This window comes from Conger conger, chromosome 2 (assembly GCF_963514075.1).
Source record: "Conger conger chromosome 2, fConCon1.1, whole genome shotgun sequence".
Taxonomy (NCBI): domain Eukaryota; kingdom Metazoa; phylum Chordata; class Actinopteri; order Anguilliformes; family Congridae; genus Conger; species Conger conger.
In genome coordinates this window covers 24,857,783-24,878,037 of record NC_083761.1, presented here as the reverse complement: position 1 = coordinate 24,878,037, position 20,255 = coordinate 24,857,783, and the positions used below count along the sequence as shown (strand labels likewise).

Here is a 20,255-nt window from a genome sequence, read left to right as displayed (position 1 = left end):
TCCCTCACAAAGACCCGTCAGCTCACCATCCATCACGGTATCTCATAAAAGTATGGAAATGTATATTATACACACATGTCCTTATCTACAGTGTTCATTTTCCTATCTGTTTTCCTATGGCTGCATATTTGTAGAAGAAACTGAGAGAGTGTCGTGGAAGTTTAATTAGTTCTCTTTCTCTGCGTTGTGTATATTTAACAAAGATCACACTTAGAATGAATGCTGTTGGTCTCTATTTTATTTACGTATACGGAAGCAAACCACCTCTGTAGCAAGATGATGGTAATACTCCCAGAACCGAAAGTCTCCCAGACAGATATAGGAGTAAAAAGGGGGAGGAGTCTACAAGGGAAGTGGTATTCTGATCCAATGACACCTGTAGGACAGGAGGCATACAGCATGACATGAAAAGTTCTTCTACAAGAGGAACATACTGAAGCGCACAGGGTCGCAATGCAACAGCACTCTGGGTACAAGGCAGCCTGTAGCTTAGTGGCTAACATATATGACTGGGTCCCTTAAGATCCACACAGCTGTAGGGCCCTTGAGCAAATAACCCCGCATTGCTCCAGGGGGTATAGTCCCCTGCTTCGTCTAATCAACTGTAAGTTGTTCTGGATAAAAGCTTCAGCTAAATAACAAATTAAAACCGTGCCATTTTCTGCTTTACGTAGCATATAACCACAGTTCTGTAATTTAGTCAACTAGCATTCCGAGCGGCGGGACCGGAGATGATGAAGGAAGGGAACACTCAGGTTATCACAGACACACACACACACACAGACACACACACACACACACACACGGACACACAGACACACACACACACACACACACAGACACAGACACACACACAGACACACAGACACAGACACACAGACACACACACACAGACACACAGAGACACAGACACACACACACACAGACACAGACACACACACACACACACAGACACACAGACACAGACACACACACACACACACACACACACACACAGACACACACAGAGACACACACACACACAGACACACAGACACACACACAGACACACACACAGACACACACACATACACTCACACACACAGACACACAGACACACACAAACACTCATACACACAGACACACAGACACAGACACACACACACACACACACACACAGACACACACACACAGACACACACAGAGACACACACACACACAGACACACACAGACACACACACAGACACACACACATACACTCACACACACAGACACACAGACACACACAAACACTCATACACACAGACACACAAGAATGTTAGTCAGGTAAGCAGAGGTGACGTGTAAAACTCCTCTGACCAGCATTACAATGTTCTTTGAAAGTATCTCCCCACATACATGTGTGAAAAACACATGCTCACACACACTCACACGTGCATGTCACACATGTACAAAAATGCAATCCAATACCATGGTGAGCTGACAAAGTGTGTGCGATCATTACTGAGTCGTGTGCTTCACGGGAACCACTAACTGTGCTCTCATAACGTCCCCCACACCGCCCCCACCTCCCACCGAAAAGTTGCCACCGCTTGTCTTTATCCTACCTCTCTGGTCAGCCATGAGTGCCTCCCCTCTCTCTCTCTCTCTCGCTCGCTTGCTCTCCCTCCGCCAGCCCACAGCTTATCAGCAGGTTCTTCCATCTCCGTGGTTCCTTTATAAAGAGAGGGGGGCTAAAGGGGGCGGGCTAGGCTCATTCTCTCTCTCTCTCTCTCTCTCTTACTTGTGCTTTCGCTCTCACTCAATCCCTGTGCTCCTCCTCTTCCTCTTTCTACTTTCATCTGTTTTTGCTCATGCCAAACATGAGTGCAAGCTTTTCAATGAGTATGCATCGTGCATCTCTGTATATACGTGTACGCTGTGTTCTTTGTTTGCTGTCTGTGTGTTTGTGTGAGTACACTTGTGTGTGTCTGTGTTGCGTGCACCTTTTCTTTCCTGGTGCACTCAGACACGGACTGACATTGTGTTTTCAGTGATACATCCCACAACAAGGGCTGAATTCTGCCTCTCTGATTCAAAAACAAGGAAATGTTTGTTTTCCGAGGTGACCAATAAGCAACGGGCTGTTGTCCTGCTATTGGCTGGCATCTCTTATTTAAAGGCCATTCACCCTGCAGGAATTTTAACGCTTCAATCTCCTTCCATCCATGAACCCCCTGAATTGTAGCCTTTGTGTGAACTCGGGCGGTTTGAAGTGGAGGGATTCCACCAGTCCCAATTCAGTGCTTTAATTCATGAGACGATTGAGACAGACTTCCTGTTCTCAGGGTTTGACTCCTAAAGTCAAATAGGGTAGATCAGACTGCCATACAAGTTCCACTGACAACTTTTCTGTTTTACATTGAGCTCATGTGTGTTCCGCAGCATGGACGTTCGTCTTGCTTAGTTAATAAGTTGAGCTGTTATGTCACAGGAGCACATTAGCCTCTGGTGTGGTGACACAGTCAGCCTCTCCCCTGAGCTGTAAAAGTTAACATGTAACAGTATTCTCACATTGTGTTCTGTCTCCACTGGTTTTCACCCTGCCTCATCCCCCCCTGCTTCATCCATTCACCCATTCACCCAAAGACATTTAAAAAATCAGGCCAAGCTACTATCTGTTGGTAACAGTAATCCCTGCTTTTGTTGTGAGGTTTTGTCCCTCATCTATCAACCTTGGGTGTTTCCAGAAAAGAAAAGAAAAACCCGTGTTTATTATTTCATGTCAAAAAGAATAGTTTGAGTCAGATGGGTATTTGTGCTTCTAGATCAGAGGTCACCAACCCTGGTCCTGGAGAGCTACTGGGTCTGCTGGTTTTTGTTTTCACCTTAAAATCAGCACCCTGTTGAGACCCAGGTAACCAGGTGAGGTGAGTTAACTGTGTAATCATCTGCTAATTGATTAAGTGCAGAGTAACAGCAAAAACCAGCAGACCCAGTAGCTCTCCAGGACCAGGGTTGCAGACCACTGTTCTAGATGTATAAGTCTAGGGCTGGTTTCAGAATGACCAGGCTGTTGTTAGATTTTGATGTTTTCTTTAGTAATACATTTGTATTCACAGTCTCAATAGTAAAAACCTGTATGTCTCCCCTCCTTATCTTATCTCTGTCTGGGTGTGAAGTACCTTTTGTAATGCAAGCTCCCCCCAATAAACTTAGCAGCCGAGAGCCATTTGGAAAGCAACCCCAGGTGATTGAATTATCACATGTATGAGACTTCCTCCTAGCTAGCTCCTTTTGTTTAGAAATTGTACTTAAGCTGTGCCATGCTTCAATATTGGTTGTGTTAGATTGAAGAGCTGACGAATAAAGAGATTGTCTTTCACCCTCGAACTTCGAGTAACGACTTTTTCTTTCCTGAAACACGATTCGAAGTACCAGCAGTGAAACAGTTATAGTATTGAAGAAGAAACAAGAAGTTCTTCACTGTGGATCTGGCAGTGTGGAGCAGATGTAAGGACTGTGACATACACTATAATATTAAATGGGAGCCATAAGGTCCATTTCCTGTTACAAATGCCATTTTTACAATGCTAAATGAGATGCCCAATTTTGTGGGTGAATTAAATCAGGGAATTTTCCTAAATACATTTCCTGCCTCAGTGTTCTTGGATGGTTATCATTCAATTATCAAGGTGGGGTTAGAAACAAAGTGAGACGGATGCATGGGGGTTTGGACCCAAAATGCACGACTCAGAAACAGTGGTGTAATTAAGTCCCGTCAGCGCTTTATTCGGGGAATATCCAGAGAGCGTAGTCAAAAAACAAGCAGTGTTCATACACAGAAAATCCAGCCAAAAAACCAAAGCGCAGTACCGAGGGAGAAGGCAGTCTTGTAATTGGTACACCATGCAAAAAGTCCAGTAGCCAGGAAAGCGGTCAGCGGGGCAGAAGTACAGGCGGGCGGTAGGCAGGCTCAGGGTCGATGACGGTGCAAGAGTCAAGACCAAAGTCTGCTCCGTGGGGCAAAAGCAGGCAATGGTAAACAAAACAGAAGTCAATAATCATTGGTCAGTAAACAGGCTTGGCTCATAACAGGTAGACAATGGCCTGCCAAAAGCCACTAAAGCAATGCACTGACAAACAGGAGGCAAACAATTTCACAAAGACAAGACATGAAACAGCTTTATATGCAGGTGAAGACAGGTATAGACAATTAGCTTGAGAGCAGCAAGAGAATGGAAATCAGGGGTGGAGGATTGACAAGTTAACAAGGTAATTAGTAATCGTTAGTAATAAACCTATCCTGCCCTAACATGAGTAAATTAGTAAATGACATGCACAAGAAACGTAAGGTAACATGAACACATGGTTAGAATGTTAATATTACCCAATCCTGATCTAGCATTAGTAGATTAGTAAGTAGACAAGGGAAATCAATCAATTAGGGTGTGAGTGACAGAAAGGGAGAGAGAGAAAGCAGGAATGCAAGATTTGCAGAAAGACACGAAAGAGTGTATGCTAATCAATGAACAGTACAACATAACATGAAACATAAATAATGACATAAGTTTGCAAAACAATGACAATAAACTATACGAGATGACATGGCAAGACTAACAATTAAATCGTAACAACAACTAAACATGAAACATAACATGACATGAAACATAAAAACGTGGTGATACTAGACTAACATAATACGTGACATGACAATAACATAACCAAGACAATAACTAAACATAAATCATGACAGGACAAACATGAAACGTGACACAAAATCTGGCACCACCAGGGAGAAGCCAGAGTGATCAATGGGTGTGAGATGGGATTGAGATTGGTTTACTGGTGACAATGGCCATTCAGTTCCCTTCCACATCACATACATAATGTAATGATGTCTATTTGTCTGCCTGTCACCCAATCAGGGGCAGAAGCCAGCATTTTATTTATGCATTTTATTTCAGGTGTGGGTGGCACGGATGGTGCAGTAGGTAGCACTGCCGCCTCACAGCAAGGAGGTCCTGGGTTTGAATCCTCGTCGGCCGGGGCCTCTCTTTGCGGAGTTTGAATGTTCTCCCCGTGTCTGCGTGGGTTTCCTCCGGGTCCACAGTCCAAAGACATGCAGGTTAGGCTGACTGGAGAGTCTAAATTGCTCGTAGGTATGAGTGTGTGAGTGAATGGTTTGTGTGCCCTGCGATAGACTGGCGACATGTCCAGGGTGTATTCCTGCCTTTCGCCCAATGTATGCTGGGATAGGCTCCAGCCCCCCTGCGACCTCGTTCAGGATAAGCGGGTTAAGATAATGTATGGATGGATGGATTTCAGGTGTGTGGTATAAAAGCTTGTATCCACACATCACTGCTTTGTGATTCAACTGCCTTGCTTTCACCTCATATGTTACATATTGTAATCAATACGTCTCTCTTTAACAAGGCGTTTCTGTCGGCAGAACTGCTGCTTTTTTATTTGTTTTTTTGCACCATTCTTTGCAAACTCTATGGACTTGTGTGCATGACAATCCCAGGAGATTAGCAGTTACTCAAACCGCCCTGTCTGCCACCAACAATCATTCCACGGTCAAAGTCACTTAGATCACATTTTCCCCCATTCTGATGGTTGATGTGAACATTAACTAAAGCTCCTGACCCGTAGCTACATGATTGTATGCATTGCGCTGCTGCCACTAGCCCGGATATACAGCACCAGTCAAACGTTTGCGCTTTTCTGGCTTTTTTTTTTTTCCACTGTTTGTAGTCAAACAATTCATATGTGGTCAATGCGCACATTCTCAGCTTTTATTAAACCATATTTTTATACATTTTGGTTTCACCTTGTAGTAATTACAGCACTTTTTATGCATAGCCCCCCATAACATAATGTGAAAGAAAAGAGTCATGTTTTGTATTTGGTGCATATCCATTGCACTATTCTATATCTAGAAGCAGCACAATGGTTTGAGGTTCATCTGATACCTTGCACCCTTGATGATATAAAGCCATTTAGCGAGCAAATGTATTTCGAACTGTTTTGCCATAATTTACAGTTGGATCTAGTCCCATCCCCCAGTTCCCATAGAGATCCATTCAAATGCAAAGACATTTTTGTATCACTTGTGCGACAACCTGCAAATATGATATTCAGACTCTAGTGATGTTGATAGGTCACAGACTTCAGGAAGTCATGGCATGCAAACAATATGCATTAAATACAAAACATGACTATTTTATTTGTCTCAAACATTGAAATGTGGGCCTCTGTATAAAAAATACTGTAACTACTACATTTACATTTAATAAAAGCTGAGAATCTGCACTTTGACCATGTATGATTACAAACACAGAAAATAAAACATCAATAGGAAAAAACAGAAAAACTTTTGACTGGTTCTGTAAATATTCCAGACGTTCTGAAACAATCCTTTTTCATTTCCTCTCCAGTATGTCGAGTTCTTTCAGTTCCTCCTGCATGCTGTAGTGTCATTGCCTCATTAGATGACCTTTGGGGTGGGGAAAGAAAACATTGGTCAAATTTCTGTATTCACTCAATCGCTTTCCACAACCCACGCAATCAATTGGCCATTAGCCCCAAGCCTTGTCTGCCTAATATTCCATCATCCACCACCTGTTTCCCGACATGTCTACTCCCCAAATCTTCCGTTTATTTTCTTAAAATTTTCTTGTCTTGTGTGCAGCAGGACTGTTTCATTTGTATTGATGGAGATATGTTTTTGTTCAGGTCACTTGATGAAGGTTTGAGTCACTTTAAACTCAAATTTACTTTTTGCACTGTTGGTTTGGTCATTCGCCGTGTATGTTTAACCACATACAACTTTATTTGTTTTAATTTCAGTGCTATTTATGACTATGGTGGCCTGAACATCTATTTTGATTTTCTAATTAATACTCGTCTACCAGTCCCATTGACTGCAGGGGGATGCACTAGCTGCCTCAGGACAGCCACCATGTGTGCTGGCTTGTTGACTGGAGAAAGATTTTTTAAAAGAACATTATATTAAAAACATACTGTAACTGTGTAACGCTCCAACATTCTAAAAATGTTATAAGAATGTTGCAATAAAAATGTTCCACTATATCTTTCTAATAACTTACAGGAAATGCTATGAATCTTATGGGAATGTTCCCTGCTAGCTGGGAAGACCCATTGCCACATGTCTGCAAAAACCCTTCAAAGGCTGAGCAAATCAGTGAGCAGCAATATGAGGGCATTTCAGCATCGACACCTTAACAGAGAAATGTCTGTCACCTGTCACTATCCAAAAGTTAACAGACGAATGTGTGAGCAATTATGAAAATGAACTGAAACAAGATTGCATCTTCTTATCATTGTACACCTGAGGGCAGAGAAACTCAGGCTCCATTCTGTTTGGCCACTTAACTATTTGTTTTGTCATGGAATTGATATAACGTTTACTTGGATGTTCTGTATGATAGCAAAGATATAGCTAATGTTTAAAGTTTGCTTACTTGCTATCTAGCTAAATAATTGGTAAGTAATGGTTGACTTTTCTTCATGGTAGTTCCTTAGAAACTGAGGCTGCTGTCAGCAGCAAAATCAATTATTCTGTTCATTCAGTTATTTCAAGGATGCTCCTCAATAGTGAAATTGTTACTCGTAATGTGTTCCCATTTTATGATCAGGTAATGCATGTGTGTGTGAGTATATTGAAGAATGTAACTAAAAATATTTTTTCTCAAAGGAGTAACACTTTCCAGTTGTTTTTAGGCAACAATAAAACAAACATACTTTTTTATTATTCAATCATTTAAATGTATTTTAAAACATATTTTTCTAAACCTAACCCAAACCGTCAATTAGCTATGACGTGCACCCACTTTCCTGTAGGTCAGCAGTGCAACCCTCATGTGGCGTATTACTAGGAGAACATTCTCAACCAGTTGAAAATATGACAATACATTTAAAACGCTTACTTCTCCAAAACTAAAGAATGGACATATTTAATACTTTCATCATGTTTCTTCAATGCCCTCTAGTGCAAATTGCATATAAAAACCTACCTGTGACCAACCACCATGTTACTCCTTTAAAAATAAAACAGTTTAAATTACTTTCCCCAGCTTTCAGCTTGTCCAAATGACCTTCCTTTGTGTGATAAAGGTGTCAACCTACATCACTGCCAGCACAAACACCATTTTGGAGCTGCTGCACATACTGTCACTGATCTGTCTGGCCTGCATCAACTTTGCGGATTAATCTCCAGTGCGTTAGCACTGCGTGGATGGCCACTGGTGTGCAAACACATTGTGTCAAGGACCCTCGGTGACTTTTGTAATCAGAAAGCTCAAAAAATGGACTACGTGCTTCCTTAGTTACCAGTTTCTGTTGTTAAAACCTCTAATGGGTGTGGCTAAAAGGTTCTGAAAAATGAGCCAGTTATACAACAGTGCCTGCAGAATGGAATTGTCAACCATTCATGAACAAGTACAACTGTATACCTGTAGCTGTGTGTGAGCATGTGTATATGTGCCTGTGCACTTCAGCTTCCAGTAAATCTTCCAGGAATTTGTTCTTGTTAGGGTATGTTCTGTTCCCTTCGTGGAGTCACCATGGCAATAGGGAAATGACCTGTGATAGCCTGGTGTCCTGTTATTCCAACTATATCAGGTTTATCATTTCAACTAAATGAATTTATCTTGTGTCTCCACTATACTGCGTTTTGCCTGGTGATTAATCTTTGGATTGTTTTTTGAAATGCAGGTTGAATTAAAATGAGGAAGGTGCGTTGTCCTGAGCCAAAAACACATTAAACAGAAAGAAGAGACCAAAATGAAGTTTACTAATGACGACCAGTCCCGAGACAGAGAGGTCACCACAGTTTCCCAGACCCTAGATTACTCCAGTTTCCTCAGATAAGAGCTGGTAGCTCATACATCACAAATATGTCATCACAGTAAAGCAAGCCTTTGCCCTTGACCTCACATGGTTACCATGGTGACTTGTGTGTGATGTGGTTGATTGACCAGCACGAGAACCCGATCATACTGACGCTTGCTTTTTAACGTACTGTAAGCGTTTTTTGAGCACAAGAGCAGTGGGAACAGGCAACCTTCTTAGATATTTTGGTTTATTCAGACAGGGAGAAAGCAGAGAGGGTAACAGATCGGAAATGAATGAAAGGTCAGACAGTACCATGGCAAGGGATCTAACCCCAAACCCATTATGGAGTGGTATAGAGTGACTGTCGACTAATTGGAGCATGTTCAGATATTGTGATAGAGTGTGCTAGGGTGCGCTATTGCATATAATTGAATCTAATTACTGGATTGTGCCTCCTCCAGTGATAATTGGATAATTTACTGAATCCAAAGGAAAGGAACTGGGGCTCAACTTCACTTGCTGCGGATTGGATTGTCATGGTGATATTTTCTATATTTCTTTATTCCAACCACCTTAATGTGTTAACCTCATGCCTCAGTTCTGGATAAGAGCACTCGTGAGATTCGTGCTTACAGAATGTGCTCTTGTGAGATGTGGCAAGTGGTTTAATTACATATTTCAGACAGCTTTCTCAGTTCTCTTCAGCCATGTCTGAGGCTAAGGGCCAGCCGTGGTTAGCACCTTGAAGGGAATAATTCTGGAAAAACAAGACTGCAGTTTGATGTGTTGTGCCTGGGCCAGTAGGAGGCAATCTTTCCCCCTGGATCAGACATAAAATGAATGTCCTGGTCTGGTGGCAGTTACTGTGGCCATTTCAGATCCCATTGTACTCACAGAGCAAAATAGGTCCTGTCCTAATAGGGTGGCCTGTAGCGTAGTGGTTAAGGTACATGACTGGGACCCGCAAGGTTGGTGGTCGATCCCCAATGTAGCCACTATAAGATCCGCACAGCCGTTGGGCCCTTGTGCCAGGCCCTTAACCCTGCATTGCTCCAGGGGAGGATTGTCTCTTGCTTAGTCTAATCAACTGTATGTCACTCTGGATAAGAGCGTCTGCCAAAAATTGCCATTAATGTCCTCTCACCTACAAGTCTCATTCTGCCTGTCTAATCATCCTCACCATTGAATCACTCTCTGCATGTTGAGAATGTTCTGGCAACCACCTTTGGCTGCAGTTGAGATGAATCCACTGTGTAGCACTTAGATATAGCACTGTGAATGGCTATGCAACCTATTAATGTTTCTGGTTCAATTTAAAAGCACATTGCACATTGCTACTTGCTAAAATTATAAAGATAGTTTTAAATAGAGTAGAATAGAGAAGAACTAAGAAGCCATTGATTGTGAAAGACGTGTTTTTGCTTGCGTAGGAAAAACATCACAATGGTGTAGATTAATAATTGATGTAAGCCATTATGGAAATCATATTTCCAAGAGCACCAGAGAGATGCAAGACAGAGAGAGGGGGATATATAGAGAATGGAAGAAAAAGACAGTGTCTTCATTGAGGCTGAAAGAAATGCAAGCAACTTTTCAGTCAAGTTCAGAGCTCCCCCCCCAAACTCCCATGGTGAAGAAATTCAGTTTCTGAAAAGGAAAGAAGAGTGTTGAAATATCTGAGATAATGAGGCTTTTTGTTGGGGTGGAACTGTGGCTAGAAATGCATTTCAAGGATGCCTTGTTTCCATGCTTCCTAAAAATAGCAGACAATGGCTTTCTATGTGGCCTTCAAAAAAGCAGTTAATACATTATTCATATTTCATGTAAAATTAACCTACTTGTAAACGTCCCTTTGGGGGAAAAAATGGTCAGGACCTTCCGCTGGACCTCATCTAAAGAAGGAAATTTGGAATATTTTAATCTTTAATCAAAACTCCAAAGAGGTTACCAAGGAAATATTTTCCCATGTAGGAAAGTAGAAAATATAACCAGCCAATATTGTTTCCTACACTGGGATGTACCATTTTAAAAAAGACAAGGAAATGATTCCCTCTCTGTTGTTTCTTCTTTTACCTTTCTGATTGGGGGATGTTATTTTTGGATGTTTATTGAAAATTCAAATGTGTATTATTTAAATATTTCTGAAACCAAAGGCTAACATGCCACAGTGATGCTTTACTGGCTAAAATGAATCCTATATAATAATAATAATAATAATAATAATAATAATAATAATAATAATAATAATAATAATAATACTAAGAGACCAATCTGCTAGCCATATCACGGGTTGGGCCTTCTGAGTGGTGATGTTCATCGCTTTCAGACTGTAGAACTGGTCCTGTGTGGGCGTGGAGACCCGAGGGGTTTCCTTTGCCAAGACTTTCCAGTACTCTCTATTGTGAAGGCCAGGCTACACAAACAGGACATTAAACTGTGGGCACATTGTTTTTTGTCACAACCTCCCAATAAATGATTAAGAGCTTAGTTAGACATTTGTTATTCCCTGCAAAGCAGCACTTTGTTTCAACGGGAAACCTCTATATTTTCCAGGTACCTATTGTTTAACATCTATTGATAACAGTCCCAGGTTAGTTGCTACAGGGGACCAATAATAACTCAGCCTTCTAACCCCTGTCCCAGCCCCAGGATTTAAACCCACAACTCACCGGTGTTTGAATGTAACTACTGTATTGTAGTTCTTCACTTTGATTATCACCTGGGTCCCTTGAGTGATATCATTCACCATTAATGCCATTGGTTAGCTGAACAAGAATTATCGGACAGATGTTACTTCCCAGAACGTCTTCCCGAAAAAGACAATGCCCAACCACCTTAATAGACTGAATTGAAAATGGTGGCCTGCAGACGCTAATCGATTCAGGTTTTCAGAAATGTGTTAAAATGTGTTAAAATTTCAGCTCCGCTAAAAATAGAGTTACGAGGGCGCCGAATCTCCCATCCCTATATGCGACTGAGCCGTGGTATCAAGACAAGGACTACGGAGAGCGTTGCGGAAACGGAGGGGCTATGCGCACGTCACATAGACAGCAGCAACGCGGGGAGCAATTAGCACTTCCAGGAGATTCAGAGTGTCCCCGGCCCCGCTTGGGGAGCCTCTGGACAGCAGCTCTCCATAGGCAGAAAGATATCTCATCCGCTTCCGCGCGCCGCGCTGATCCATAATACATTAAAACGGGGAGAGCCGGCGCATCAGCCCTCGCATCTTGCCGCCTGAAACTTTTAACAGCCTCCTAAGAGTTTTGCTTTAAAGAATAGTCATTGGTTCTTGCAGAGGCTGCTCTGGGAATATATGAGACGCCGGCGCTTTCTTTTTGCACGCTTTGAAAGGGTGATTTACGCGCGACATATTCATTCACCAATGAATATGTATCACATGTGGTCTTGTTTTCCCACTGAACAAAGGCAGGAGGCCCACCGATTATAATTACGAAATAGTTCAATATACAGTATGTACAGTGCAGTCTATATTTGGGCACTGGTACAATTGTACAATCTGTTCTTTTGGCTCTGTACTCCAGCATGTTGAATGTGAAATGAAACAATTAATATGAGGTTAACGTGCAGATTGACGCCTTTAATGTGAATATTTACAACCATATCAGGGGAATTACATTCCTTTTCATACATAGGCCCTCCATTCTAGGGGATCAAAAGTAATTGGACAGTTGGCTTTTCAGCTGTTTCTGATTAATCGGTTGTATTCAATTGCTTCCATACTGCAGGCATAAGAAAGCTTTCAGCATCTAGTCTTGATTCTAAGCTTTTGATTGCCTTTGGAGTCAATGACAGTCAAGGAAAATCCTTCACTCGTGACTAAACGCATGGCTAACACTGGTGATAGTCCTGCTTCATCCTTGGTTTTCTGCATTCCACCTCAAAGGGATGGTTTAAAGGTGCTCCTCCTGTACTCTCAGTTCTAAAACCGGGATTTGGCAGGAGTTTCATATGAGAAGGCCACTAGCCTGTAAGTGAAGCCAGCTGCTTCCGAGGCTGTTTTTGTGCTGTGAGGGAATGCAGACATTCCACAACCTTTCCCACAACACATGTGCTGCTCAGTTACCCTGCATAAACAAAACTCAAATCAAACAGCAAGATTTGAGGGGGGGGGGGTCTCTGCGGAAACTTCCACTTTACCTGAGGCTTGGAAACATGTGTTTGCGGTGCCGCAGACATAGCCACTTTGGAATACAGTACACCCTTCCAGGAAACCAGGCCACAAGCCTTTGTGTAGCTTGCTGTGTGGTTACGCAGCTAAAATTAGCCAAAGTATGATATAACTGATAGGACCTGCTACAAACTCCTTCCTTATTTAGGATGAAAAACATGTGGAAAGTAAGAGGGGGATAGATGACCCCAGACATATACTTTTTATTGATATCTTAATGGTAACATATTTGATCCTTCCCAAATTACTCGACTTTGTCAAACAATATTTGGAGTGATGTGATGATTAGATGATAACATATCCTTTGGGGTCATATATGCAAATACAGAGCTTGCGAATAGTATAGGACTCCCCTGAATGAGTTCACAAATAAATATCAGAGAACAGTGTCCTATCACATTTAAAACAAGGATATATGCAATTTATCACAATGTTACCTCAATAACATTACATATTGACCTCACATGGGTTGTGTTATTGTGTACCAATCCCTGATATATGGCCAATGTGGGTCACTGTCATTAATGATTAATGATCATTGCTGAAGTGCTATAATTGTAATAATATAAACATATACTTTTGTTTTTTATGAAAATGAAATGTCTTTTATATGTTTAATGACATTTTAATAAAATAAAACTGTTTTTGAATTGATTGGGGCTTCTTTTTCATTAGACTAAAATTGGGGTCACATCTGACCTGAGTTGGTCATTTCTGTGTGCAAAATATGTTGGTCGCTTGAGGGTTAAACGCAGAAAAAACACTCATTACCTGTGGCCAACCCTCAAAATAAGTGAGGGTTGTGAATACACAAAAAACTAAAAAGTGTGGCAACGGTGTCAAGGAAAACAGACTCACGGTGAGCTTTTTCCCACAGATAACTAACATCTAAGTACTGTTACAGTGGCTGGGAAATGTTTAAGGCATGTTTCAGTGTGTGCCTGTGACAATTTTACACTTTCTTGTCACAGAAGTGTTTAGTTTACTCAAACTCTTACCCATGGAATTAGCATTTCAAAACTTGTCACCTGTTGCGGATTGAAATCGTTAAACCATGGTAGGTTTTCGGACTCATTCATTTACTTTGGAAGGCCAAAGCGATGCGCACACATGAACTCTGCAATTCAACTGTTACTCTGTTTAATCAGACTCAACGGCCAGCTCCAACAACAAGAATGCTCTGTGCTGTTGGGCTGATAAGTGTTTATCACAATAAGTGTTTTTTTTTTATCCCCCAAATCTTTCTGCTTTCATATTTATGAGAAGCATTTCTGACTCAAATGTTTATTGGAAGAATCATGAGAATGCTTTATCTGGCCTGAAATAGCCCCTCAGGAGCTTGCTGTTCTTGTTGAGAGTTTCCTGTGTACACAATGTAGGACGTTATGTAAACCAATAAAGAGCCTGAGTTTAAGTCATGGATAGATGTATGACCAGCTGCAAAACATCAGTGCTCTTTATACCCTGTGTGTATGTATGTGCATGCACATGTATGTTTGTGAGTCAGTCTAGATCCTTCATTTTGTTTCTTGTTTGAAACGCATTCATGAAACGCTGCCATATGTTTCCTTCCTCTCATTTGTCCATAGGTTCTAATCTAGACATTTCTGTGGAAGCAAACTTCCGCTCATGTCGATAGAGTTCGCTTTCTATTTTTTTAAATATTATCTAAGTTTTAATTTCAATAATGTTACACATAGGCCTCCTTATTGATGTTTCTGAACAAAATACACAGAAAATAACAAAGCAGTGTGTCCAGAAATGTTCTTTTTTAAATAATATTTATTCTCGTCTTTGGTTGGAGGAATATCCTGTGATGTGTGAAGCTTCAGGCCGCTGCACTGAAGGAAAGAGCTGACATGGTTTCCTCTGTCAACAGTACTACCCATGAGAGAAGCATCTCACAATCCCAGCTTTCAGGGGGGAAAATTACAGAATCGTCCGAAAGTCTTCCTCACCAAATTACGTAGATTTGTTAAAAATGTGGCTAGTTTCCCTGAAACCAGATGTCAGCATGTTCCCTCTTAGACCTTTCATCCTCTATTTGTCGCACCTCCCAGTGTTTCCGCCGTACGGAAATAGCGGCGGCAGCCTAAATGAATGGGCAGCTGCCCACCTTTGTGTTGCTGACAGAAATAAACAACTAAATACAAAAAAAGATTTTTTGGACGGGGGCAAATCTATTTTGACGTGAAATAAAAAGCTGAAATAAAGCTGATGTATGGGAAACACTGTAACTGTTGAGTTATGAACTGAGAAGAAAGAGGTATCTACTTACGTGAAATAAAAACTGTGAATAAAGCCTATAAAATGAATGTGCTTTAACGGACAGTCTCCTCAGGCAAAACATAAGGTAAAAGCTGCTTTGGAGTTGTTCGAACTGTGTTTTAATGACCACTTTAAGCCCAAACCCATCAATGCCCCTATACCAGCCATTGTACATTTCAGCAGGCCATCAAAAACGTCTGGTTAGAAATATCTGGTCGTATATATAGTATCCTTCACCGCATGTAGACCTGTCTGGACCAATTAAAAACATACAGGAAACCAGAAATAAAATCAAAACTCTTAAAAGGGAAAAGGGAAGGCAAGTCATTCATGTAATTTAGACTCTATCCACCTATTGGGAAAATCAGCTTGTGTTTCTCATGTTGGGCTAAAGAGGGAATGATACAGTTAGTAATGGAGGGGAAACTTGGTCCTTTTATTGAATATGAATCTTTCTCTTTGAGCACTGCTGCCTTTCCTTCAGTTTGCTGGCCATAGCAGATGAGGAACGCACCACAGACACATGGAACCCTCCCAGAATAATACAAAATGGCAAAATGTGTACTCTAAGAAGCAAATCACAGTACTGCAGTTTACACAGTGCCATCAGAGGACAGTGCACCTGCGGGGGTCCCTGGAAGTCTGTTAATCCTGTAGCAGAAAAAACACTGATGCCAAATAGCCCAAACAAGCAATATGGGCTAATTGACATCAGTAGGTGGAAACAACAAACCCTGTCTGTCATCAAATCACTTGAATGAATGAATGAATGAATTAATGAATGGAGTGGAAGAGAGTGGTTATTCAAAGCAACATTAAAAACAGAAACAGATAAAAGCGGAGTAAAACAGGAGAATAAAACAAGGAATCAACCACAACTACAAATGTAATCAATAAAACATTTAGTACAATAGTTAAACATTTTTGGATTAAGACATTAAAGAAACTGATCAGTATATACACTCACAAGCACTTTATTAGGAATATTTTTAATTTATTACACCTACTTATTCATGCAATTATCTAATCAGCCAATTGTGTGGCAGTGGTACAATGCATGCGATCATGTAGATATGGGTCAGGGGCTTCAGTTAATGTTCACATAAACTATCAGGAAGGGGACAAATTTGATCTAAGTGACTTTGACTGTGGAATGATTGTTGGTGGCAGACAGGGTGGTCTGAGTATCTCAGAAACTACTGATGTCCTGAGATTTTCACGCAGTCTCTAGAGTCTGCAAAGAATTGTGAAAAAAACTACCCCTGGCAGATATGACAGCCATCGGTCTTTTTCTATTATTTGTGATGATGCTAGAGAACACATTTGGAGGGATTTGTCCAGTTCTCCATCCAGAACTTTTCAGAATCATTGATATCCTTGGGATACCCCCCTCTTCTGTTCTTCAGTTCTTCCTTCTTCAAGTCTGGAGACTGGAGATCGCCATTGCAGAACATGGTTGTTGCTTTTACTTAATTTCTGTGTGGATTTTGATGTATGCTTGGAGTCATTGTCCTGCTGGACTTTGACTTATCCTGAGCCTTTTTTCTCCATTATTATTAAAGGTGCCAATAATTCTGGAGCCCACCGCATTTACCCACCTGTGCAAATTGGTGACTAAACCTTAGAAAAATGCTGTTACCGCTTTCTGCGTCATCCTGTTTGTGTTTCACACAATTGGCGTGCCACTACTGCTGTCAAACATAAATAATAACATAAATAATAAAATACCTCTCTTGAACTTATTGTCAGTGAAGTACTCATATCCGGCCCAAGACATTGACAGACACGTCAGCTTTTATGTCATCTTTTGACGTCAAAGTAGTCCTTCCTTTGAACCCTGGGTTCAAAGCTTTCACGTGATTGACAGCGGCTATTGATCTGGAGGAAACCGTTGCTTGACGTTTTGATTTGAACAAAGCCTCGAAATGAGTTTCCCCGCTGTTCGCTGCGGCTCAGCAGTGGAAACTGAACATCTCTCCGCAGTACGTATCGTTAGATGGCATGAAAAAATGGCTCCTTACATCATTAATCATCAGTGGTGTGATTGACTCGAGTCGGAATTACCCTTGAATGAACATCAATTGCTGCATCCTGTAAGCAAAGTGGAGGGCGGCAACCTAGCAGTTCCCAGATTTTCCATCTCTGCCTGCATAATATATGTTTTTCTGCCCACTGGTGTCGAAAGAGCAGTATAACAACTTCCTCACAAGGCACTTCCTGCTGGGATCCAGGGATGTCATTTAGGATTTTTCAAGGATTTTTACAGATTCAATTCCAAAAAAAACCTCATTCAATTAAACCAGTCCTAGGCAAAGGTACTGTAAAGGCAGCATAGGTGGCCGTCTAGGGTGCCGTCCATCTGGATGTGCACCAACCATGGCATCAACCATCGAATAGGCAGGAAAGGAATGGGAAGACAAAATTGTTAATTTTAGGATTTATCCTTTTATGGCCGCACAATAAAATCAAATATTATAAAAAATAAAACTGCAAGCAGCAATTGACAGGCATCGCAGCAGTTGGCAAGCACAGAGGTTCTGATAGAGTGGTAGTACCAAAGATGATTGGACCTTGTTCAGTCCATTTCATGCGATATAAAGGGAACCGACTAAGGCACCCAGAGAACATACAAACTCCACACAGAAAGGGCCCAGGCTGGATTTGAACCCCAGGCCGCCTTGCTGGAAGGCAACCTTGCTAAGCACTGGACCACCATGCTAGGATGAAGTTACGTCAATGGCAAAAGAAAAAGTGAAAAAATAACCATTCAACGTGGCAATTTATGAATTGGGTGAACCATTGGGACCAGGATCGTGTCAGAAATAGGTTTCTTGCTGACTAGATTGTATGGACTATATGGACTTTTGGACATAACATCCAAATATTGTAGTTATTTGGCCATTTGGTTGAACAGTTAATTTAATTAAATGTTTCCCTGTGCCTTTCAACCCAGTAGAACCAACATACTGAATACCTTGGTTTATTGTGGCAAAGACATCTAGCCAGTTTTATGTGAAGCCAGCATTGCTTTCAGACATTATTGGCATTCATGAGCATTAGCATTCATAGCATTCATCTATTTTAATTGGCTATTTATTCAGCCACATTGTAACAAATACAAATTTAGAATAATAGTTTGAAGAAGCTCAGCAATACACCGCACTTCCTGAAAGTTTGATAAATTACTGTATTGCCCTGTATTGGCCAATTCTCACCAAGTTTTGGAAGTTAGTACACAGTTAGTACAAGTTAGTGTACACATGGACCAAATTTCAAGATTATTTATCGCTCCTAAGTCCATTTAAGAGAATCCACACAGGCACCTGTATACACAGTCCACACAGAAAGGGCTCTAGCTGGATTCAAACCTAGGACCTTCTTTCTCAGAGGCAAATGTGCTAAACACAGGACCACCGTTTTGATGAAGCTTGGTCTCAGGAGGCAGTACCTATTATTCTAGGAAAAGAAGCATTTTAAGCATTTTTCAAGAAATACAAATTTGCTGAAATGCAATATGGGGGACATGGTGGATCACTGAAGAACATTTGTCAATAAAGCTGATGACAGTAGTGTAAACACAGTGAGAAATACATGCTGTAGCACTCAAAAGGTTAATATATTACCGTTGTGCTGCCTATTGGCCAATTCTCACCAAGTTTGTAATGACTGCTGAATTTTGATTGGCTGATCGTAGCCATATTTTTTCAGATATGACTTTAACAGTGTACATCCAAATTGCTCACTGAGGTTACACACTGCATTTCATGATGATTGGCCGTTGCTAAGCCTGTCAAATGGCAGCGGCCATATTTTTAAAGATATCTTTCAATTTTTGAAAACCCTGTTGGAGACTTCCACAGAAATATAAGATACCAAATTTCAACCTTATTGGTTGATGATTATATACGGTTATAAGCATTTAAACTTATTAGGTTTTTATAGTGCTACCTATTGGCGGAGTGGTGCCAAAATTGGCATGTGTCCACTGACTACCTGCACATTGGAGAGTCATAGAGAGTCAAGTTACCCTCAGCCCTTCTATGGGTAATAGATTGTGACTTTTGGCTAGAAATATCTGGTAACGACAAAAGGAAATGCTTATTTTAACCCTTTCAGAGCCTCTGATTATTTTTGCTCTCTTCATGAGACACGGGGCAAGGAGAAGTTCATTCAGGAAGTACAGGCTGCTGGTCACATCTGCCCATCCACTTCTCCTGCTGGTGCCAGGTTCTTCTTTGTTAGTAAGAAGGACAGCAGTTTTGTTACATTACATTACATTATTGGCATTTGGCAGATACTCTTATCCAGAGTGATGTACAGTTGATCAGACTAAGCAGGAGACTAAATCCTCCCCTGGAGCAAGGGCCCAATGGCTGTGCGGATCTTATTGTGGCTACACCAGGGATTGAACCACCAACCTTGCAGTGTCCCAGTCATGTACCTTAACCACTACGCTACAGGCAATTGGGGCTCTTAGTTAGGTGTCTTGCTTGATGTCAAAACTCAGGATGGGGGATTTAACCGGGAACCTTCCAACTGCCAAACAGCCGCTCTTACCTCTTGAGCTAATGTCACCCTAATGTACAGATTACAGGGCTCTCAACAAGATTACCATCAAGAACCGCAACCCTTCTTGTCCACTTAAATTTTAGCAGTGTGCAAGCAAACCAAATTGAAAACAAAACAAACTCTGATTCGGACTAGGCAAATCTACTAATAGGCGAGAAAAAAAAGTTCCAAACTGTTTATTTTGGTATATGCCTATTGTTTGGCAGGTGCAGATCACTATCACATCTTTGGCGCTCGTCCGCCTTCTCAGCCTCACCCTACCACAACAAATAATCTTGATTAACGCTTACACCGCTATTTCGTTTCTATTTCTGTTTCACAAATATTAACGTTTTTGCTTATATTAATGCGCGCTGAGGTCTGTTCACGTCTATGTCAGATATCGGTCATTTGCAAACATGAATGTGTCAA

At 41.2% G+C, this 20,255-nt stretch overlaps 1 protein-coding gene across 1 annotated transcript in view; it reads right to left on the bottom strand.

The window, feature by feature from the left end:
- entpd1 (ectonucleoside triphosphate diphosphohydrolase 1) overlaps positions 1 to 1,695 on the bottom strand; it is a 41,453-nt gene extending 39,758 nt beyond the window's left edge. Inside the window, exon 1 of the mRNA XM_061231666.1 lies at positions 1,588 to 1,695. Coding sequence (XP_061087650.1) covers positions 1,588 to 1,603 — 16 coding nt within the window. The 5' untranslated portion in view covers positions 1,604 to 1,695. The remainder of the gene's footprint in view (positions 1 to 1,587) is intronic.
- Positions 1,696 to 20,255: the final 18,560 nt, after the last annotated feature.